This window comes from Perognathus longimembris, chromosome 4, assembly GCF_023159225.1.
Source record: "Perognathus longimembris pacificus isolate PPM17 chromosome 4, ASM2315922v1, whole genome shotgun sequence".
Taxonomy (NCBI): domain Eukaryota; kingdom Metazoa; phylum Chordata; class Mammalia; order Rodentia; family Heteromyidae; genus Perognathus; species Perognathus longimembris.
Window position 1 is genome coordinate 43,783,098 of NC_063164.1, and position 25,386 is coordinate 43,808,483.

A 25,386-nucleotide genomic window follows, 5' to 3' on the forward strand; every position below is an offset into this window, starting at 1 on the left:
TTGCCTGGAAGTGATAAAGGCATATTGTTCTGTTTCTATTCTTCTGATTATTTAGTTTAACTACACCAAAGAAAATCTTTCTGTTATTTTTTTCAAGTCTGAAAATTTCCTGACAGAGCCTAAGTTAACCTATATTACACCTGTAACTTACTGCTTTAAATACATGTTTGCATCTCCAATCTGATCGTCATACTGCTAGAGGCTCAACAAAACAGACCAAAGTCACACCCTTGAGCCATATCACCCAGGGCCTTGCAGATAGAGTCCTTTCTTTTTAGTAACTTAACTGAGGCCTTCAAGGGCTAGCCCATGCCTCACTCGCTACCATACAACCATGTCTTTGCTTTATCCATATTTACCCATAAACAGGTGTCCAAAAAGTTGGTGTTATGTTTTCCTTCTGCCTTTAATACCTTTCCTCTTAATGCACCTGCCTAATATGTTAATGCTCTTGAAAATGTTGCTTTATTGCCAGTAACACTTAAAACATTTTCCAACCTGTACTCATTACTAATCACCTGCACCCCATATTGCTTTCTTCCCCACCACAGTAAGACAACTTCTATCACAATAAGCCAGGGTCACTCTCTCTCTTTCTCTCTCTCTCTCTCTTTCTCAATACAACACTGGTGACTCTCTAATGCAGTATTTTCATAATGTCAAACAAGTTTAGTTGGAAGAAAAATGGTGGATCGCCATTATCATGGTTTTCTCAGAGCCAAACAGCACAGATAATATACAAACAATATGTGTATGCATAAGTGTATACATGCTGACATGTATATAGCTGCACGCCTGTATTGAACATAAAAAGAGCTGGATTATTCTCAAAACATATAAAAAGCCAAAAAATTAGGAGAAGTTATTGATTTAAAAGTTTATGGAATTGTCAAATTCTATAGAATTGTGAATGGAGAGCCATATTTATCTCATCTGTGAGGGTATAGAGACTTCTGATATTTGCTTAGATCAAGTCATTATCTAGAACCACCATATGTGGTGGTGGTCAAGGCTGGTCTCATGGATTCATGATACTTCAACCTCAGGAACTGAGATTATGGTAAGGTAGCATCATTCCAAGTTCCTTGTTTTCTTATTTAATTTTATTGTCAAGGAGATGTACAGAGGGGTTACAGTTAAGAAGCTTCAATACTTTAAATGTGATTAGCTGGCAGCATTTACCTCAAAAGTCACACAGCATTATAGAAAGTAGCCTCCCACTCCAATATTGTTTTTGGCAGTACTAGGTTTGTCTTTAGGCCCTCATACTTGCTAGGCAATGCACTACCACTTGAGCCATGTCTCGGCCCTTCTTTTTAATTATTCTTTAAGTAGCATCTTACATTTTTGCCAGAGCAAATCTGGATCATTATTATACCTATTGCTTGCCATGTAGCTTGGAATACCAATATACACACCCTTCTTGTAATGGTGATTCAGATGGAATCTCACTTTGTGCCAAATCTGACCTCAAACTATGATCCTGCAGTCTTCACTTTCTGAATAAATGGGACTTAGAGCAAGAATGACAACATTTGGCCTCCTCTATTCTCTTTTGGTTTTTCTGTTCTAGGCTGGCACTTTACTACTGGAGTCACATATCTACTTCTGGCTTTTGGGGGGGGGCGTGGGGAGGTATAATTAAATGGTGATAAGAGTCTTACATACTGTCCTTCTTGGGCTGGCTTCAAATGTTGATCCTTAGATCTCACCCTCTTGAATAGCTAGGGTTACAGGTATGAGTCATTGGTGCCTGGTTTCCTCCAGTGTTTGTTTTTTGTTTTTTTTTTTAAACAGCTTTGTAGCACTCCAAATGTGAAAGAGAAAGAAATAAAGAACGCTTCCATGTGTACTATCTCTAACTTCTGATTCTTGGGTCTGAAAACTTGAACAGTGGTGGAAGAACTTGTAATAACTAACAAAGCAGTCATCCTTAACGCTGTCTGTCACTTTAGGTGTAGGAATTAGGTGAGCGGTTACATGCTATCCTCACATTTAAGGGACTGCTGTGATGTAGTAGTGGGTTAGGTCAGTAGACATCTGCTTGGTGACCGTGTTAAAGGGAAGTGAAGAATATAGTTGATCCCCACACACCCCTCCCACACTGTAACCACTTTACAGTGAAAGGGACTTATGAGGTCCTCAATATAAACTTCAGCCTGACATTAAAGTTTAATTAAGACTTGTACAAGGGCTGCCTAGAAATAGACACATATGAAATATTCTGGCTGGTAACCAAAGCATTAGTAACTGAACACCTTTGGGAGAGAAGCTGGCACTTATTCAAGCAACAGAAGGAGGAAGCACTGCTGAAACAGCCAGGTTCCAAGACAGCAGCAAATTAGAGAGAGCCATCACTCACATTGCAGCAGCCAGACTCTGGTTTGTTTTCCATTTTTAAAGCTCTTTTGCTCCATTGCCATGATTGCAATCCTGTCCTTTGAAATGTACATCTTATTGGCTCTTGATTTATTAACAGATGCATCTGAAAGATGCACCAGTGTTCTACGTGGCACACAGCAAAGGACCAGATGCACATCTGGATGTGCGACAAAGTGAACAAGAGCTTTCCCTGGGACATGACTTTCATTCTTCATTAAAATATGCATAATGAAGATCTGAAATTTACAGAGAAGCCTAGGATCCACATCAAGGCCTTGTGTCTACATGGAGTCATTGTTTAATGAGTAAGAAATATAAAATTGAAAATGGGTGTACTACAGCACCAGGCTCTGTACTTTCCTGAGTGAATAATATAGTTTTATTTTGTAAGACATTAAGTCTCAGTGACATAAATAGCCTTGTAAGAGGAATCAGGGTTTCAGAACTAACTGGTTTGTAATTCGGATGCTAGACCAAAAATATAATATAAACTGATATTATTTTTCACTGTGCTAAGTTATGAAATGTATTTATTTGACAAAAGCAAGGCCTTCAGCAAGTGGCCTGTGAGACAAAGTAAAATGTTATCTTTTTATATTTCAACTATTGGCTGCAGCCATTTTGTAATCACTAGGAAAACATCAAAAGACCTAGATGGAAGACAAGGACCACTGTTCATTCTCTGGTATCTTCTCATCAACTTACAACTACCATCTCCCCTCTAGATTGCTTATTATCCTAAATCAATTACTTTGTCATTTAAGTCACTCCTAGCCAAATACTATTAGTTGCAGTCTGAAGCATCACTTCACTATTAGGAAAGCAGTCTTTCAGGAAAGCTGGCATGAGGTATCCGAAAAGCAGGAAAGAGGCACAGAAGAAAGTATCATTTATGTCCAAATGAAAGATTTGCTTTTAAGTTACCTGTGTGATGGCTGAGAACAGTTACTCTATATACAATCTTCTTAATAAAGACATACTTGCCCATATTTACTTAGCAGTGGAAAACCATGAATATGTTTCACTGTCCTGAGTGTTTAGACATGCAGGAGGAAGCCCCAAGTTGATGACAGGATTAGGCAGAGTCAGGCACAACACCACTCAATGTTAATATTGCAGGAGGCAGAGACTCTGGTTCTTTATTGTGTAGATATATTTACCTGAACCAGATTCATAGACTCAGGGCACATGTATACCCTGAATGGCACTGAAGTAATAGCTGGGGAAATGTGGGCACCGTAAGGGGTCAGGTTGTCTCCTGTTACTGAGAAGGGAGAAATGCCTGCATGCAGGAGGCATAATTTGTCAAAATGCAAAGCAATCTGTCAAAATCTTACACTGCAGGTTTAAAAACTTAATTAGAAGACTTCTTATTCAAAAGTTCCTAAAACAAGCTATCACTAAACTATCATTTACCTAAGAGAAAGAACTTTTTAACTTTCCTAATTGATACAAAAAAAAATCTTGGGGCACAGGGTTGGTGCAGGTGCTACTTCAAACTTTCTATGATTAATTGCTCACCTAGTTATGCTGGCAGAAATCTCAGGGTAAAAACCACACACAAAGGATAGACAGTGCTCAAAAGGTATTAATTTTGGTTTTGGCAAAACTCATAGCTTTATGATTGTAAGTGTCCCAACCGTATTTTGCATTATTTCCCCTAATGTCCCACAGTAGGTACGTTTCAACACTCTCTTGGATGTCTGAGCTGCCTACACACACTATGTTAACCCATCTCTGTATATACATGCAGATGATAGAGTTCAATTTGTAAATTGGACTTAGAAAATGATTAACAATAAATAAGGAATCAAATCTTAAAGACTTAAACTCAAATACATTTCATCTCAATCCTGTATATATAACAAACCATGAGAAATATTGTCACTGCAAATTTAAAGGACAAGATAGAGTTTTTTGAGAAAATATATGGTGGAAAAACATCACCCCAGACCTCAATTAAATTAATAAATTCCATCTCTTGCTAAAGATGTATGCATTCTTAGTAATATAGTCATATAATTCTCGATGTCTTAATTTCTCCCAGGCCAAGAGAGTTTACAATGAAAGATTGTGAGGAGGACAGCAGGTATACCTGATGCAGACAAATGAAATCACTGCTCATTTATAGCTTGGAAAGGTGTCCTCACACAACTCTTCATATCAAATGCCTATGGTGACAATTACAACAAAGAAACTATACATTTTAGAAAGAAAATGTGTAAGTGGAAAACATATAAATAACTTATACATCAACAAAGATGTAACACTATTTGATGATAGAGAATATAATTGTCACTGTTTTGGAGTTACTTGAGTTGTTAGTCTGTATACTTTAAATATAAAGTCCAATTATCTATCAAATAAGTAATAGCTTCTTGCCTCTTGATTGTGAATGCTCAAGATTCCACTGACATTGCCCAAGTGAAGAAAATCCATTTATTCTCTGGTGTCTGTGATTCTATTTAGCAAGGTGTTCAACATTGTGGGTAAACCTTTGTACTCATTCCTAGTTAGTCCCATGACTCATTTATAATGAAGCTCTTTGTATCTTATGATGTTCTGTACTTCCCCAAACCATACTCAGCCCTCAATTACTACAGATAAAATAATTTGTTTACATTCAGTCATTCACGAATCCTCTCAATCTTCCTCCCGTTTTTCCTTTCTTCCCTTCCTCCCTCTCTTCATTCCTTCCTTCCTTCCTTGTCTGCCTGCCTACCTGCCTGCCTTTCTTCTTTTCTTCTGTTGTGTAATTTCTTTTTTTTTAAATTTAATTTAATTTAATTTAATTTTGGCCAGTGCTGGGGCTGAACTCAGGGCCTGAGCACTATCCCTAGCTTCTTTTTGCTCTGGGCTAGCACTCTGCCAACTTGAGCCACAGTGCCACTTCTGGCCTTTTCTATATATGTGGTACTGAAGAATCGAACCTAGGGCTTCATGTATGGGAGGCAAGCACTCTTGCCACTAGGTCACATTCCCTGCCCCTCATTGTGTAATTTCTTAATGTCAAGCATCTATTCATAGCTTTCTAGCTCAACATAAGGAGAATCTTATCTTCTTCCTAAGGGTAACTTCACCACTTGTGGGTCTGACCTCATTATATGGTATCTCTTTTGCGATATATTTTCCATTCTCAGCAATCCTCTTTAATCACCTAAAGCACTCCGGGCACTCTGTTAAGCACGGTAAACATAGTGATGAAAAATGTGGAACCTGCTTTGCAGCAGCTCCCAGGACACTGTGGAGGCACTGCATCCATTTCTGAGTGCGGAACAGCAGGATGTAGGAATAAGAAGCAAGCTGGAGGCAGTACCAGGTTGTTTTTATTATGAATAACTAAGCAATAGAGGAGTATAAAATGCATTCACTGATTAGATGTCAACAATAAACAGAAGAATGCAGCTTGAGCCCTAAGTTCCTGGCTTGGTATTTAACTAATGGTGACATCATCCCTGGATAATGAGTATACCAAATGAATCTATGTGCTACCCAACAGGACCTGTCTAACAGGCATTAAACAGTGTAAGATAGCTATCGGAGGTCACATTTGTGGACAAGATAATCCAGAGAAAAGAGGATAATGAGGGAAAGAGATGAGTGACACTATTTAGAGATGTGAAAGATCCTTCAAAAAGAGTTGAGAAGGATAGTGTAGAGCAGGGGGAGACACAGAAAAGTTATAGATATTGAAGGACAAGAGGTTCAGAAAGGGAAGTGGAGAAATGTCCAAGCACAGACTCAAAAGTGCCCTGTGGAGTTTAAATAGAAGGTTACCCTCCCCAACTTATACCTCTCCTGTTCTATCCCTCACACTTATACCTCTCCATAAATAAATTGATAACATTTTATAAGTACATAAAATTCTTCAATAGAACCTATTTGTTCTCAGCATTATCTTCTTTCCTAGTTCATCAACATGAACACTGATTTCCATTGCACTGGGAATTTTTTCCTAAAATTTCCCAGGGCAGCGTTTTTATTCCACATTCTAGAGATCATCTTTGGCAACTCTTTCTTCTTCATTATGCCATCTGATCTCTCCATAAAACATTCATTTTTAAGTCTACTGTGTACCACTCGCCATTGGGTTATTTCATCAGGAATTTGGTAGTTGTTTTAAAATCCTCTTTCTGACTTCTACAAGAGTTTGTTTTTTTCTAAACACTTTAAATCAACTTGTTCTCCCTCAGTCCATAAGATTTAGTTTGTAGTTCTTTCCTGTATAAAATTCACATTTCTGCTCCTTAGGCAATTTCACCAGTCATTAATATGTAGAGGAAATTCCAAGTATAACCTTGATATATAGATTGTCAAATGGAGAGTTACATACACATCCAAAAGCGAACTGGGTTTTTAAATAGAGTAATCTCCTAAAAATAGCTTGCAGTTTTTCTGTCTGGACACTTTTCGGTACTTTTCTCCTCTCCTATAATGCTGGTACAAGGGATCATTGACTTGTAGAACATGTTTACTCTCTGATTCTCTGATGAACAAAACAATTTGAACATAGGGGAGCTGACAAACTACAAAATTACACAATTATCTTCCATCATAAAATAATACTAGCCACCAAATATTTATCTACTTCTGTGTTTGATGATATTCTAAGCACATTACATATATCTTATTTTTACTGTTTCCTTTATATGCATTAGAGGAGTAAATTAGATTCTCCATTTTGTACTTTGTCCTTATGTATTGTTTTATATATTACATATAATACATATATATACATATACATATATAATACATATATATTACATATATATTTATATATGTCTTTTACAGTGATTAAAAAAAGCCTAACCATTATGTAGTGAAAACTCATTTTGCCACCCAAACTCTATTAATATCCACTTCCAAATGTTAAAACATAACTATTACTATGATAATGATATCCCAAGGCACAATTAAATCCTGAAGTATCTTCTAAGTTGAAACATGATTCATAAAATGTTAGTGCTCACACATTCTCGTTCTTTGAAAATTGCCATCCTTGAATGATCATGATTGACATACAGATCATTTAATTTCTCTCAAAAGAGCATTGTCTTACAGTTCTTTAAATGATGTTAACTCCCAAGTTGTTAGCTGATCTTGCTTTGGTGCCCATACACATCCATTCATAATGTCATTTTGAGGAAACACACTTGATTACACTTACTTCATAAATCCAATTTTTGCAGACACCTGTAAATCAGCTGAACAATTTTCATGGGCACAAAACCTTGCAAAGTTGATCTGGAAATAAAATAGGATAATATTTATATATTATTTCATTCATTAGATATATTACTCTGTTTTTTGAAGAATAATCTCTCTGTGATACATAAAGAAATGAAATTGATAGATCAATCAATAATATATTATTGCTCCCTGATTTCAGAGACTTAGTCAGAAGGTTACTTGTGTTACTTTTAACGTAGTTGCAGAGCTAAAATTAAAAAAAAAATCAAAATCCTAGTCCTAATGCTAAGTTAGTTTTAAAGCCCAAATTTAAGAGATTCAAATTTAAGATTCAATAAAAGGACATTTATTTGGAGAATATTAGTTGCCAAGATACTCTTCATCAACTTCCTTTCCCTCCTTTGGTGCTATAATTTGCCCGTTTCATGAAGTTTAAATGTGTGCCCAAACAATTACATCCTTGTGTCATTGGGTAGTAGAGATATGAACAACAGGACTTCTAACAAATGACAATCAAGCATTTCTAATGCATTGTTAGTAAAAACCAAACCTTTTAGGACAAAATTTAGAAAATTAGCACAATTAATTACCATGCAGGGTCTGTCTTAGATGCAACTGTTCCTGCTATTTGGCTTAAAAACCCAAACAATGAAACTTTAAAAAGAGAAATACAGTCACCAGTAGCTGATGCCTGTAATCCTGGTTACTCAGGATGCTGAGATTTGAGGACTGTGCAGGAAAGTCCTTGAGACACTTATTGTCAATTAATCACAGAAAAAGCTGGAAGTGGCACTGCGGCTCAAGTGGTAGAGCAAAAGATGCTCAGGGATAATTCCCAGGCCCAGAATTCAAGTCCCAGGACAGAGAGGAGAGAGAGGGGAGAGAAGAGAGAGAGGAGGGGGGGGAAGAGGGAGAGGGAGAAATTCTTTTGCAATGTGAAGATTTGGGTTTATTAGAGAACATGGGCAGGAAACTGGAGTGAGAAAGAGGATCCATAGGAGACAGTGAGATATAAGAGAAACAGAGAAAAATGAGAAAGAGGAAGATAAACTGAGTCATGTGATGACGTGGAATTACTAACTGGTGATACAATGTCCTTCCATTGTGCTTTCTCTCTAGAAATACATTTTTCTTCACTAGAGAGATGAAAATTACATAAAATGAACATTTAATATATAAATAAAGAATAACTGTTGTAGTTAAATACAAACTTTAAAATATTCAGCTCAACATTCTACAGGGCATTAGAAAAAAATAAACATGGAAATAAAGTATGCCACAGGTCTATTATTTTTTAAAATCCATAAAACTGTTACAAAAAATTTAGGTATTTCCCTTCATTTCTTTAGAATTATATTATATTTAAAAGAATTCTTTAGTATATCACATAATGTTTGAATAGAGGAAAACAAGCCTACCATTTTCTTAATTATGTCCTTTTCTTTCTTCTGCTGCAAAATTGGCTGAAGTGGAGGGAATTCCCTTGCACTTCGCTTGCTAATGACATGCTGTCCAAGATGGTAAGCAGCTTCTATGTGAATTGGGCTGAGGATGTCCCGCACATCTTTCTAAGGGAATTAAAAGCCATTTTGTTTTTTATTTTTTGGTACCAGGGTTTAAATTAAGACTCATAATTGCTTAAGTAACTAGATAAACTTCAATGAAGTATATTAGTAACGATGTCACAGAACATATGAAAAACTGCAATTACTTTATATCCTTATATAAATAGAAACACAAGAGATAAAATGTTTTCTTCTCATTGACAACATCATCATTGTGGTAATGTCTAGTGGTCAGAGCAAGTGATCTGGAAGTAGAGTGCTGGTCCTCAAATCATGAGTCCATTATCACCTATTTGTCACCTAGGCAATGCTATCTATCCACAAGTTCAGCTCCTTTGTATGAAAATAGCAGCACTGCATATGCAATAATTCATTATGATGATGTAAAGCGACAGAAAGTATGTGAATTTTTGGACATAATAATTGTTACATATAATTCCTCAAATGCATCGCAAACAAGAATTGAAATAAGTCTGTTTCTTAAAATAAATGCAGGGAACATTCATTCAGATGAAATAAAAAAACTGGATTACTATCAGTTTGCAAATATTAAACAGAAAGTGAGTGATGTAACAAATATTAGAGTTCCATTAATCAAATAGTATCTGGAAGACTTGGAGAATAAATTCGAATAGTCAAATGGTCTGATTACTTTTTCCCTTCTTCTACATAGAGATACTTTTATTATATTAGTTGATAAGTGAACTTCTCAGCATGAATTCTTGACTATATAGGAATGCTACAAATCAAGGCCAAATCCCAAGTTATTGACTTGTGAAAATGGAACAGCTTGAAGCTTTGAGTATTACAAAAGCAAACCTGATTAAATTATTCCCTAGTTGTAGGAGCTAGACAGCCACTGATTGCACCTCCACATGTCCACTGTTTTAATTCTTCTCAACAAGCTTGCTTTGACCAAATCACATGTTTCTTAATTCATACTAAATTTCCACAAGGTCTTCTCTACATCTGGTGTATATTACTTTCATTATCCTAATTAGCTATTAATTATGCTCTTTTCTCAATATATAAAATGAACGTGCTCTCTTGCAAGAACTGTATTTGACAGACATTCACACTTACTTAACTTTAACAACTCCACCTAAAGACAAAAGATGTAACATCAAAAAAAATCTTAAAGTGACAAATTGAGAATTTGAGAGGGAAGATGACGATTTGCTTTACAATTTTCATTTGAATGGGCATGTGCTCTGAGGCTAAAAATAATAGTTCCATGCCATATTTTATGGATAATCACATAAACTAGGGCACCCATAGCATACAAATGAGCTCATTCCTAAAATTATACCCATTCTGCCTTTTTTTTTTTGGCTGAATTTCATGGAAATCTGTACTTCAAACCAACTACAGTTGTCCTGTAGGCTCATGTCCTCCTTTTGTACATATGCATTGACAAAGTTGACTTGGGGGCAAAATGGTCACAGAATACTAAATTAAAAGGTATGTCAAGGCATAAACACATCAGGGATTGCAGTGAAGAGTGGGGGTACAAAATGGGATGTCACTACTATTGTCATGACCTCTAATCAATCTGTGCACATACAAGTAGAGGCAGTGAAGAGCCATCTAATTTATACCATATTTAAAGAGCTGGCAGACTCTTCCAGAAAATAGTTTTGAGGGAGACCTATAATGTCTGTGCTTTTTAGATCCCTTTCTGATGCTGATGTAAGATTAATGAGGGAGATGGTAAGACCAAGGCGTAGGCAGGAACTGTACCAGGACAACCATGTGAAACTCTAACCCATTTATTAGTAAGCATGGTGCAGGTGGCAGAGAACTATCAAACATCAGGGGCTACATCTTCCTGAAAAAGGACATTTCCTAAGACAAATGCCCTAACCAATAGAACACTCTCCAATTTTCTCACATAGAGATTTTATAATGAGATCTGAGGAATTTGTGTTTTATTTATATTTTAAGTCTTTTTATATGCTTTATTTTTTCTTTTAAAAGTATCTTTATTACCTTTATGTAATTGTACAAAGGAGTTTCCATTCACCAAAGCAGTTTATGAATATCCTGCATCTTGATAAATTCTCACCCACCCCTCCCAATTTACTCTTTCCCTTATTTATCTTAATTTTATGTTATGTATTGAACGTTTTGCCAATGTTTTAATGGGCTTTTACATACATATAATGTATTTGAATAATATTCCCCTCATAATCCTCTCTGTCCTCTTCTATTAATCTGTTCTTTATTTCCAAATAATTTCCTGTCTTCATACTTAAAAAATAACTATTCCACACAAAAAGAAATGTGATATTTGCCTTTGAATCATACCTTCTACATGTGGCCTGTGAACCACCACTTTTGTACTGAGTCTTTCACTCTCTACCACTCTACCATTTATGTGCTCTCTTCTTTCCTATTTGTCATAAACCATACAACCTAAAATGCTATAAAATTTAATTGTCCACCATGTTATTTTTTGTCTCACTCACTACACTGTGAGATCCAGGAAGGTGGTAATCTTTTTATGTTTCATTCCCTAATAATACATATATGTCTGCAACAGAATCTGACACAATGTAGGTACTCACTAAATAACTGTAGAACTGAGAGAAGGAGTAAGCTGAATTTATTTGGTAGTGCCAATAGGGACAATTACACAACTAAAGCATGACCATTCAGCAGCCAGGGAGTCTTCTAACAGTTGAGAATTGTAGGTCTGAATATGTGAATGACAAGTGTGACATTTCATTGTAAGGAATACTGAAATAAAATTCATGTGCATAAAATTCAAAATGTAAATTCATATGTTAAAATAATAGTTCCTGTCATATTTTTATGCATAATCACATAAAATAGTGCGCCCACAATCATACAAATTGGCACATGCCTAAAACTGACACCTCTGACACTGGAAATGCATTGTGGCAGACACAATCATCCAGGCAACATGACCACTTCCTGTTTTCCTTTGGCTATTGTTAGAAAGATGGAAGAAATTAGGTTGCCATTCTGTGCTTTCAAGTGTAGATGCATGGCAGGGTTAATGTTTCCTAATGGCCTGGGTGTGGGTGGGTGCGCAAGTCTGACATCTCCCAGGGAACAACTTTTGGACAGAACTCAAAGCTAGGCAGCTGCTTCTGTACTCACCACACCCACTGTGAGTTTACTACAAATGAGGGCTTTCCCCTTGCTATATTAAATGGTAGCTCACAACACAAGCAAATAACTTGCAAATGGAAAAAGGACACTCTAGGGAATGATTCCTTTTCTGAACTCTCTCAATTTAATAACAATTCTGGTACAAGATACTATGGATAAACACTCATAATATGGCCCAAAGTCATTTTTGCATCCTTATGCCTTCAGAAACACAGTAACCCTATAGACATATGTATGCAACAGAACACAGAAACCTCTACTACATTCTAATTCCTACCATGAGTTTATTCTGAAGTAGGCTTATAATTTAGTGTCTTTTCCACAGGAACAATGCCCCCAAAACATAAGACTAAATAAACCAGATCAAATTGCTGCCATTCTTTTAATTTCAGCACAATGTGCTTTTTGCTAATGTCTAATGACAGCTTATAACACAGTATAAATAAGTTATCTCGAAAACTGACTTCATATGAGATAATTTACATCAGTAGAGGATGAAAAATAAAGAACCTCTAGCACTCCTACAATGCACACAATGATTACATCAATACTTTTGGCTGTGGACACTCTAATAGCTGAGTTCTAATATAACAATAAAAACCCATTAAGGGAAATGAAGAAATAACATAGAGATGACTTTCTTAGCATTATAGTGTATACTGGGGTTTTGATGCTTTCTTTGCATTTGCTTGGAATAAGTTATCTCAGGGAAAATTAAGTTCTAAGCTGAGAGTACCATTTAAAATCCCAGAAAGGGCTCTGGAGAGGAGTTTGGCTTTTTTTCTGAGAATAGGTTCTCTGATGAAGTACATTATCCTCTAATCAAAAAGGCCTGGCACTGCTTCATATGCAAAAATTTGACCAATGTGAGGAGTGTGATGATCATTTTGGGAATGAGTGTTTTAATAAAAGAAACATGAAATTGTGCTTTGGCAGGACATGCCCCAAAGCATCCTGAGCGCTGTCATCCTGGCCTGCAGATGATCCCTATCTGTGTCACAACTGTGCAAATTCCCACTGCCACACTGAAGAAGCTGGCGCAGAGACAAAGACAGAATCCAAACGCAGCCATATTGGAGTCTGCTTCATTGGGGTCCCCTAAAAAATAAACCAACTTCCCATTTTCCCTCAAATCACTCCCTTCCCCCACTAAAAAGAATCAAGTCATGGAAAAGGTTTGACTCTCAGCAATGCTGGTCAGTATACACATTTCCCAAGTGGATACAGGGTGCTAGAAAAATAGCAATGACAGGAAAGAGGAAGACAAATTTCAAAACAATGATGCAGTCAAATGTGGTAAATGTAATTTAAAAATGCTTCAGAAAGCTTCCTGTGAATCACCCAGGATGGGACTGTGTAAAATTTCATCTGGGTAACAGGTCACAGTTCAGAAAGGGTTAACAATTGCTTTAACCTACATTTAATGAAAATATACCATGTATAAAGGATGGTTTACCTTACCCTCATAAAGGCTTGATTTGTCCTACAGGTGGCACCTCTGCTAGATACTTGAATGATTCCGTTCATCACATCAGATGTGCCATTGATAGAAAAGTAAAACCTTGATGGAGATTCTGCCTTTCTGTTCACATCCAAACTCACATTATAAAACAAAACTGCAAAAAGGTGAAGAGATCTGAATTAATGCAAATAATTATCTCAATGTATTTATTATGTTTTGAGATAATAGTTATAGAGCATGCTAGAAAGACCTTTCTCTACATTAGGCAGCTTAAAAAAACTAATATCAAATATGAAAGAAAAACCAAAAATACAAATTTGAAAGTTACTTTAATAAGTAGAGGAGCTTTACTTGGTGCAAGCTTGGGAGACAAAGAAAGGAGAACTGAGGTTTGAAGAAACCCAGGCAGAAAAGTACACAAGATGATCTCAACTAATGGATGGGTGTTATGGCACACACCTGCCAATATGGAAAAGCACAAGAAGGAAGATCACAGCCTAGATTGGCCTGAGCATAAAGCAAGACCCTAACTCAAAAATATCTAATGAGAAAGAGAATGGGAGGGGTGGCTAAAGTCTTAGAGTGCCTGACTAGCAAGCTTCAGGCCCTGAGTTCAACCCTCAGTACTGCCTAAACAAAACTGTAACACAATGCTACATCCTTCTAAGTTTCCATTATTATGAATACCTTTAGTAATCTGCTTAATATAAAAGCTTTTAAACCATATTATCAGAAGTCCTTTTCATTCATGTAACATCTAATTAAGGAAGCACACCCAGAGCTATGTGCTCAAAAGTCTATTGTAATGAATCTATCTTGTATAATTACATGACTAATTTTGAACATATTTAGGATCATTAGTTCTTGTGTGCTTCTGATTTGAGGACTTAGCTCTTTGTCTTTGACCTATTTTTCATATATATATATATACATACATACATACATACACACATACATACACACACACACGGATCATCAGTCAAATCTATTAGTAATAGTTTATTCATAACTGTCTTCCAATTTTATTCATTGATTATATGTCCTTTATGTTCCTGTTAGTTTGTAGTTTGAACTTTAAGTGTTCATTCATTCTGGACACACACAAACACACCTTTTCTCAAATAGTGTAGTAGTCTGATAATATTTATTTCAAATTATTCATACTATATATTTATCTGGAAAATAAGATATTCCCATTAGAAAAAAATATAAAAAACAAACTAAAATGAAAAGCAAATCAGATATTACCAAGAAAATATGAACCTTTTCTAAATCTATGGGTTCTTTGAAGAGGAAACTAAGTCTGACAGTCTGCCTAGTTGCCACTCATTCTATGGGAGCAATGATTCATAAGTGGTATTATAAAGAGCTTACATAATTCCTGGAATGCTTATTTATATTTTCAGAGCAATGGGCATGTCTGGAAATATTTAATTTCTTTTTTTCAAGGATATGTAAGCATGAAACCTATATTACTCTCACCTATTTCAAACAAATCTTCAACCATCATTTTATTTAGAAAATTAACAATAATGTTTAAATCAATTAACTTAAAAATCACAATAAGTGGAATCCAAGAGAACTTGCAATTGAAATAACCATTTCCAAATGCATTACCCTGAATTCAGACCAGTAAGTGGAAAAACGGTGAAAACAAACCAATCCCAGCAGGAGGGAAACCATTCTTACATGAGATAGTCTTACCATGTGAATTGTCTTACCGGGGAATCATTTTACATCAACTATAAATCATGTTTAACAACACTGTGATTATTTATGAATTTTATCTATTTGTTTCCAACCATGTTTTTAAAATATCTAGAACAACATTTTGGCAGTACAAGAAATCCTAGTTTTATATGATGGAAATAGTCCTATCCATTCAATGCATGTACTTCAGATAATCCATCACCTTGTCTATCTTAATTTGTAATTCACTCTGGGATCATGTTCCCAAAGTGCTAGTTCTCCAATAAATAAATGAATGAAGGCTTTGCAAACCTATATGACAAAAAAACTCTCTGTCAGAAGTTTTCTAGAGCATTACTAAAAGTGAGACTCATAAAGCAGGCACATCAGGATCATTCTATCTCATTACAAGCTAATTCCAATCGCAGCATCTATCCCATGCTTTTTGTTCAGTTCAGTATTTAGCACCTTCCATGATGTTTGGATGACAGCAGGCTGCCAGTCTGGAGCACAGTCAACACAGGTCTTGAGGGAGAATCATGGCTTTTGAGAAGTATTCATAAGCAAATGATAAGCCCAGTATGCTTTACTTTTACTGAGGGCTCATTTCAATAGTGGCGATACTCATACCTCTAAATTACTGCAGCTTTCCTGGTGCCCTAGTCCTGGGTTAGAACAACTCAAGATTCCAGCAAGAGAGAAGACAGATGAAATGCAATGGCTGCTCTATTCTGTTCTAAGAAGACCTTCATTGGGACAGAGAAAAAGGACCCAGAGGATGTCTGTGATATTAAGAAGGGAATGCAGGCTCAAATCAGGCCCTGGCACTGGTTCTATAGGAAACACTTACCTATATAACCTGGGACTTCTTTGCCCTTATAGGAGAAACAGAGTGTTAAGTCCATGCACACAGTGGGCTGTCCATTTTCAATGCAATCAAATGTTGTTCTATTCACTGACTCTGGGTGGCTTAAAGATGCTTCAACAATCACCACAGGCCTTGTCCTAAGAAGGAAATCAAATTAGCAACATTAATTATAGAATGATGTTTCCTCTGATAATCACTCTTTTTTGTTAGTTTCCACTGACAAACAAGTTCCTTTAATCTGCCTTCATAAAAGTATTGGCCCATGTAACCAATTACATCTCTGAGGACAGATCAAGAAAAAATTTTCATTTAAATATTCCCCTCATAGGGAATAATTAGCACAGGTTTAGGCTAGTCATAGCAGAGGATCTGAAGAGCCTAATAGCTATGCCCCTATGAATGCATAAGATGATGCTAAGTGAAATGAATTCCATGTTATGGAAACAAGTGTTATATCACTGTTGTAATTACTTTCAACATGCCATGTGAAACCATAGCTTCTTTTGTTGATGATGCTCTTGTATCCCATCCAGTGGTTGTACCTGCACTATCACTGTATCTTATCTGAGTACATTGGAAACTCTATATACTGGTATTAGAACTAGGAAAGTGAAAGGGAATACCAAAATCGAGAGACAAAGGATAAAAATACAAACAACTACAAAAGCAATACTTGAAAAACTATTTGGTATAAACCAACTGAACAACTCATGGGGGAGAGAAGGAAAGGAGGAGGGGGTGGGGGGAATGAGGGAGGAGGTAACAAACAGTAAAAGAAATGTACCCAAGGCCAAATGTATGAAACTGTAACCTCTCTGTACATAAATTTGACAATAAAATAAAAATAAAAAAATATTTACAACATTTGCTTCATCTGATGACTTGCTTATTTTTACATTATACAAGGTGGGGAAAATACCCTGGAGTTCAACCATTACAATGGAGGACATCAAAAGGAATGTCATCAGGCTACTATCAGGCTACTACATGAGGCTACAATGGCTGTTAGAAGCTGCCTCTCATCATTTATAATTAAGACCTATTGTCATTAAGCAGTGAAATATATCAACCCTACCTTAGCAACACAGCCGTATCAGATCGAAAAGCACCAACTGCCACATCTGGAGGATAAAAATCAACAACTCAGATTAATGATCATCATTAGTCAAAGAGAATTACTTCTCATCCATAAATACTTAACTGCATATAACCTTTTGTCTACATCAAAAGTCTACTTAGAGAAAATTAATTAGAAAAGACAGAATAGCATCTTAAGATTCATCTCACATTGGTCTGAAACTATATAATGATGATAACATTCATGCCTTCATAACACAACTTAAACAAATTTTATAAGAAATCTATGACATGAAACCTATACCAAAACCAAATTCAATTATTAAGACTCAAACATTCACCTAGAAAATTCCTTTTAAATTCAAATTAAAAGTTCCTTCTTTCTTTGCTTCATCGTATGTTTGACTTTCGTGGATGCTTTATTTTTTTTCATGAGAAAGAAATAGAACACTAAGTAATTAAGAGTAAAAAGTGGAGAAATTGTTTGATCAAATCTAGCATTTCTCGGAAGAAAGCTTTAAAAATATAGGAAAATAGTATTAGTAAATTCAAGCCATACACACAAAAAGCAACATCCACAATAGGGTTGACTGCAATTTTTGAGATATGGAAAACTTTTACTCACCAATGTACCCATTATTATCCGCATCAATTTGCCCTGATATAGACTGTCCAAACATCCTTAGGGATTCACTGATTTGAAGTCCTTCAATTCTCTGAAAATGGAAATGGGAAGCAGTTTTTGAATAGGGTATTAAAAAAAAGCAATGATTTGGTTAAATAGTGAACATTCCCTCCCTTCCAAAGCACATTTACTAACAAAATTCATTTGTTATTAAGTCACACGTTTTTCCCTTATCTATTTTTAAAAATTGTCTTTAAGTAGTTGTACAAAGGAGTTTCTATATTTAATGAAGCTGTTTATGAGATACTTCTAAGAAACACAACATTTTCCAGCTTGAAATAGGCATTTATTTTGTGACTATAATTTTTTATATTGTGAACAAAGAGAAAATTATGCAGCATAGAATTTTTCCCCCCAAAAGAGCAATTCTTACTCTTCTTCAAGTCTCTTTTCAGTCTCTGTATTTACTTCCTTTACCAACATAAATAATGAAAGAAGTTACTTGGAAAACAGGATGTACATAATCACGTAGTAAGGCCTACTTATGATAAAAGCCCTTTTGTTTAGCCAGATCAATACTTAGCATTTAAGAGGAAAAACCAACTTATCATCCACCCTCTCTATTCTGTGAATCTAATTTCATGGCCAGATACTGACTTATAAACATTAGGCTGTTAGCCATAGTAAGAAAATCAGTATCATTTACTAAGTAAGAATATAACGTTCATATTAATAAATGTAGAGAAATACTTGGCAACATTTTGCCTTATCAAAAATAGCAATACTAATGTGTAATAGACTCTTTGGAGAACATAAAAAAGCATAATTCTTTTTCAAAGATTTGTACCAGGAAATTGTAACTTGCAAGAGATGGGACAAAGGGAGAGAGAATGAATGGGGAAAGGGAGTCGAAGGCAGGCAAGAATACACTGTGTCTACCACAGAATTGAGAAAAGTAAGGAAAGGGGATCATCAGAGGGGCATGTGTGAAGATGTTAAAGGTATGACACAGATCAAGATGCATTGTATACATACATTGCTTTATTAAATGGCAAAAAAATCAATACATAACCTAAAAATTAAGAAAAATAAGGGGAAAGGTGGTGGGAGGGGGTGAATGAGAATGTCATAAAGGGTGACACTGATCAGGAAGCATTATATTCGTAAACTGCTCTATTGCATGGCTACTCCTTTGTACAACTACTTTAAGAAAATAAAAATAGTAAAAAATAATGGTACTGGCTAATTTTTCCATTAAAATATCATTGGATCGCTCTCCTGCAATGTGAACAGAGATTTTTTTTCTATGCACTGATGTGTCCTGAGTTTTCAAGATATAAAGGTGAACTCAGAGTTTGATCATGAATACCTATTACAATAATCTTACTGACCTACATTGACCAATATAGTATAGTATACATGATTGATTTCCCTGTGCAATCTTTATGAAACATGGCTTTATTTACAACGTAAATAAAGTCATACTTAATCAAATCCAAATGGGCACACTTTGAATCAGATGGTTATTACCTCCAGAACTCAAATGTGATAAAAAAAAAAAAAACAGAGACAACTTTAATAGGGGAAAGACAAGCTAAAATGGAAATGAACTAAAGCTTGTATTTAAGAATTGTTTTTTAAGAATTTACTATGCTTTAAAATAAGACTAATATTATTGTATGAAAATACTGAAAAATGTCAAATATCCAAATCAGGAAAGTAAAAAACTAAGTTCATTGGGAATAATTAGTACAGGTTTAGGCAAGTCATAGCAGAGCATCACAAGAGCCCAATAGCTATACCCTTATGAACACAAAAGATGATGCTAAGTGAAATGAACTCCATGTTATGGAAACGATTGTTATATCACAGTTGTAACTACTTTCAACGTCCCATCTGTATCTGTAGCTTCTATTATTGATGATGTTCTTGTATCACTTTCCTGTGTTTGTACCTACACTATCTCTGTAATCTTATCTGAGTATATTGGAAACTGTGTATACTGGTATTAGAACTAGGAAATTGAAAGGGAATACCAAAATTGAGAGACACAGGGTAAAAAAAGACAAACAACTACAAAAGCAATACTTGCAAAACTGTTTGGTGTAAGTGAACTGAACACCTCAGGGGGGAAAGGGGAAAGGGAGAGGAGGGAAGGGAGTATGAGGGATAAGGTAACAAACAGTATAAGAAATGTATCCAATGCCTAACGTATGAAACTGTAACCTCTCTGTACATCAGTTTGATAATAAAAATTTGAAAAAAATAAAAATAAAATAAACAGAAAAAAAACTAAGTTCATAAAACACTAGAGGAAAGATGGGCACTTTCACCACTGAAATTTTTTCCTTGAACAGAGACTAAAACCTTACCTGTGAAAAGGTGGAAGAGATCCCATCTTCTCGGCCATTGTAAATGTAAATTGCACCTCGCAAATCATCTTCTTGTGGCGCTCCAACAGCAACATCTATTGGAGTATTCAAATTATGGCAAAAGACGAAATTCTTGATACAAAGAACAAACTTTGAAAACTTTTATAACCCCTAATTCATAAGATACAGTAAAAAATCTCTCTTACAATGACAAACTAAAATTCTTCTAAGAAAATGAATAATAAAATCATCTTCATGCACAGGATTGTGCACAATAGATTGTGTACATATAAGAAAGCAGAATGCTGGATTGGAGGGGCACTCTGGTGTAATGTTAAGGGAATGGGCTTCCCAGTCAGGCACTGAGAAGGATAGCAGCTATGCTACAGTACACTCATTTCTTAAGTTCTGTGCTTGGTTTCTTCATTCAAAGAGTGAAATTATGGTAATAGTCATTTCTAAACAGAATAAAAATGTCATTAGCACAGCTAATGGCACATAGACTGTTCTAATCTATGAATATTATAAATGTACAAGTCAGAATCAGTTGGTAAATAGCCGTTGTGCCAGAGGATCCATTTGGTCTTCACCAGTGCTCCCACTCTCCTGGAGCCCTCAAATCCTCCCACAAAGCTCAGCTGCATAGGGAGCCCCTAACACAGAGGCCTTCCAGAGCTGGTTCAGCTCTCTAGCCAGGCTCCATGGAGTTTGCTCAGGGATGTAGAGGCTGGGATACACCCTTGTCCAATGTCATTAAGATTACATTCCTCTGTCCCATTTAATTTCTGAAATTGGAATCCTTTTTAAAGTAGGTAATTGTTACAGTTTAACAGGCAACATATTTTAGAGACATCCAAAGTAATAAAGCAGCTTGTAATCAGTAGTGTCTTGGAGTCAATAAAAGAAGGCATTAGCAATGGTGAAGTTCAATAATAGTTGAGAAGTCAGAGATAACACTAAAAAGAAAAAATACTAAATATCATAAGAATTCTAGTTTTAATTTCAACAGATAGTCAAGCAACACACAAAATTCTTATTTTTTTCTTCCATGACAAATTTAAAAAGTAGAAATCAAGTACCAAATTGGATACTCTTAATTACCTGCAAAGCCGTCATTGTCAATGTCTCCAAGATTAACTATAGATTCTCCAAATCTTGCAGCATATCTGTCACTTCCAATGAGCACTGTTTCCATTTCATTCATTACTGCACCCTGGATAGGAAGGGAAAAAAGGTGTCACGACAACTTCACACATGATTTACTGCTAAAAGTGAGTATGGATTTTTCTAATGGATCAAACAAGTTGGACAAACTACAGACTAAGCTTTAGTACACACATCTCAGTTCAATTCAATAAATATTTATTGAATATGTCAACACATATATACTATGCTTAGAGCTCAGAGGACAAACAAAATTGTCAAACTCATGGTCCCAATAGCTGTGCAAATCCAGTAAATCATTTTGATAATTCAATTTAACTAGTATTTATTGATCTCTCACTAAAGACAATGCACTCTTCATAGTAAACAGGTCAAGGGACAGTGTGGTTATAAAATACATGTCTTTGCCTCCAGAAATCCAGTACTACCAAGGACTTAGCTCAAACATGAGAATGACTGAGAAGTACAAACTGTCTTGCAGAAATAATAAGCAGTATTGGAAAAATCTTATTGAAACCAGGAAAGAGTGTCATGAAGAAGAAAGTTGGAGCTAGGCACAGTTGGGAGATCTGAGTATTTTGGCATCAACAAAACTGGTACCACAGAAGTTGGAAAATGAGTTATGAATATATTCAATGCTGCTGCAATAAGTAGCTGTTAGAATTACAGCAGTCAGACCTCTTCACAAACTGTTTAGGTCAGTCCCTGGTGTGAAAAAAATGGGCCACTTGGAAGTCTTTCTTCTCAAATAAATTCATTCAGCATCCCTTTAGCACACATGTGACCTTGTTCCTGTGAAGGGTTCTGCTTTTATTTTCTAACTGGGAAATTCCCATTCTAGTATTGGTCTGTTGTGAGCCCTTCTTGACTCTTTGTGTACCTTTTCATGTTCCATTTACCATGCTGGAGTCCCTTATTTACTCATGTCCTCACCACATCCTGAGATCTTGGGGCTTGAGAATAAGATTATTCTCCATCCTTTGTTAATCTTTTTTACTATCTGGGTATTCACTAAATGTCACTCGGTTTATTCGAATTTTACTAAGATGATAGACTCAATTTCATATGTACAATCATTGCCCCCATAGCAGATAGTGATTAAATCATCATAGCAGAGGGTTAAAACAGCTTGATGTATCAAGAAATATTTTTTAAAAAGGAGGAAAGGGGCTCCAGAAAGATCAGATGAGATGCGACTTAAAACAATGCCTTTCTTGGAAAGAGTTTCAAGAAAAGTGGTGATCATTCATTCTCAAATATTCTCCAGGCACAGAGAGCAGAGACTGGCATTTTGTTGGGGATCTCCGAGAGCTATTTTAGTTGACTTAGGTGAAAGTCAGTAATTCAAGTATTGTTATTTCTTGACTTCAAGCTAAAATCATTTCGGAGCACTTCTTGCAAGCCCCTAGGAAACAACAATAAACAAGGCAGGTATTTCCTCTCCATGTGGCATCTACAGTCCTGCAGAACAGACAGTAGCAAACTAGGTAAATAAATGTTATGACAGTGATTAGTGCCATGTCAGAGAGCTATGGATTAAAATGTTAGATGAGAAGAAGAGGAAGAGAAATCTACACAATTGCCGCTTTTAGTTAAAATTAATTACTCAACCTTGCAAAGGGCTTCTGGGTAAGTGTGAAGTGGAAGGGAAAGAGGGTAGCCTAGTGAATAGAGCTCGTTCTTTGCTCTTTAATCAAGGACTGGTACTTTTATTTATTTTTCATTCTGAGATGGTTTAATGGTTCAATGTGTGTATTTCATGATGTATATGTTAGTGTTTAAACTGTTCCAAAAAGTAAATCTAAGAAGAGAAATAAGAGACATTTACAGCATTTGTAGTAAGTATATGAAAACAATTTACAAAGAGAGAAATAAGAAATGTCTATGGAAGAAAGTAAGTGGGATTTACCACTATCAATGATCACTGTATAGGTAATTTGCCTTTGCTATTAAATTTAAGTTAATGGAAATTTGAATGCATGAATAATTTGCCAACTCAACTTTAGTAACTTTAAAACTTGACCAATTTTGTAAGACTAGAATGTTTTTCCCCTCTTAAGTTGAGCAGTTTAGTCTGATGACTATAATAGGCATGTATTAAATGATCTGAAAACTTTGACTAAACAAGGTTACAAGGATCTTCTTTAAACTGATATTAATTCATTTAATCCTGACTGAGCTGCTGTGTTCTCACAAGCCCGTTCTTGTTTTGAAATCAAAACAGCAGTCTAGAAGAACCCAAGAGGGCTCCATCAACTCTCTATTTTGATTTAATGCCAAGAAGCAAGGCTGGTAAGATAAGACCAGAAGAGTACTTGAAATTAATCACCAAGCTATCAATTTATACTAAAAAATATTGCGCATGATTCAAAGTTGAAACAATTGTTCAGCACCTACTTAAACTATATGCATATGTATGTTTATATATATTTCATAATGTTACCAGAAATAAAATCAACATGAATTGTATTTTATCAAAGCATCTTATTTATAATTGTTTTCCTATCAAGAAGTTGAAATTCTCTCCCACTTCCAGTAATATCTTGTAATTTATTAAATTGCATGAGCATCTTAACCATAGAAATATTTAAAGATCTACCCTTTGGAGTAACCTTTCAAATTAGATTTGTGTCAAATTAAAACTGAAAGAAAATTTACTAAACACATACAAGCTGTGAGTAGACAAATGTCATAGTTTATTTCTTATTTCTGGTAGATCCAAATGAAATAGTTGCCCATGTATCGTCATGCTCCATTTCATTCCTAGAGCATCAATATAACATTCAAATGTTTACTTCTGTCCATAAAATAAGCCTGAGAGTTGTAGCCTCAAACTCTGGAAGAACAACAGTTTTAATTTCAATCAGAATTCACCAATGGCGTCCAGTTAGTGGGCAGTCAGACCTACCATGCCAGAGTTGATATACACAAACACTCTTCCTTCCTCCCGAATGGTGCTCTGCATGGGCGCTCCCACGAGGAGGTCTGAGAAGCCATCTGCATTGAGGTCCACAGCACAGACAGAAGCTCCAAAATATGAACCAAGCTGTCCCAAAGCAAACCACATCCAGCCATTGAGAAAAACCAGGGCTACTCACAAAAGCTCTCAGCTATATCAAAGGCAGAGATATATTACCTTTTTACCTTTCATTTCATGTAAGATATTTAGCTCTTTTGCATCAATGCTGAATATATATGCCTGCAATGACAGGATCAGAACAGTTAAAGTTTGTCTCAAGTTTTCTTTTTAAAAAACAACTTGCTGCCAAGGACCAGTGGCTCACGCCTGCAACCCTAGCTACTTAGGAGGCTGAGATCTGAGGATAGTGATTCAAAGCCAGTAAAGGCAGGAAAGTCTGTGAGATTCTTATCTCCAATTAAGCACTAGAAAACAAGAAGTGGCACTGTGGCTCATGTGGTAAAGCGCTAGCCTTGAGATGAAGAGCTCAAGGACAGCACCCAAGCCCAGAGTTCAAGCCATACAACAGCAACAAAAACTTGCCCTTACTGATTGGAATATCATTTTTTTATATTATGCAACCACTCACCTAAATTTTGAACAAAATATTAAATACAAAAACACTTGAACAGTGATACAAAGTGGTTGAGGGATAAACTTTCATGTTAATATACCTGACTTATAAAGCAGCTTTCATTCAGGAATTATCCCACTGATTCCATATAGAAGGCATAGAAAAGTATCCTTTCTATACCATACAGAAAGTGTCTTTTGCCCTATTTTTCAAAAGGTAAGTGAAAAAAATTGGGTGAACAATGTTCATATTGCACTGTAGCAAAAACAGAACCAGAAAAAACATTTTCTTCTCACTAGTATTAGCATAAAAAATATAGCT

At 35.7% G+C, this 25,386-nt stretch overlaps 1 protein-coding gene across 1 annotated transcript in view; it reads right to left on the reverse strand.

Annotated features, from left to right (window-relative positions):
- The window catches only part of Itga4 (integrin subunit alpha 4), a 66,481-nt gene that overhangs the window by 16,449 nt on the left and 24,646 nt on the right, over positions 1-25,386 (reverse strand). The window contains exons 8-17 of the mRNA XM_048345142.1: positions 24,669-24,731; positions 24,441-24,578; positions 21,470-21,581; positions 20,369-20,463; positions 17,997-18,087; positions 17,370-17,415; positions 16,277-16,431; positions 13,737-13,891; positions 8,991-9,140; positions 7,550-7,626 (exon numbers count right to left, since the gene is read on the reverse strand). Of these exons, the coding sequence (XP_048201099.1) occupies positions 7,550-7,626; positions 8,991-9,140; positions 13,737-13,891; positions 16,277-16,431; positions 17,370-17,415; positions 17,997-18,087; positions 20,369-20,463; positions 21,470-21,581; positions 24,441-24,578; positions 24,669-24,731 (1,082 nt within the window). The remainder of the gene's footprint in view (positions 1-7,549; positions 7,627-8,990; positions 9,141-13,736; positions 13,892-16,276; positions 16,432-17,369; positions 17,416-17,996; positions 18,088-20,368; positions 20,464-21,469; positions 21,582-24,440; positions 24,579-24,668; positions 24,732-25,386) is intronic.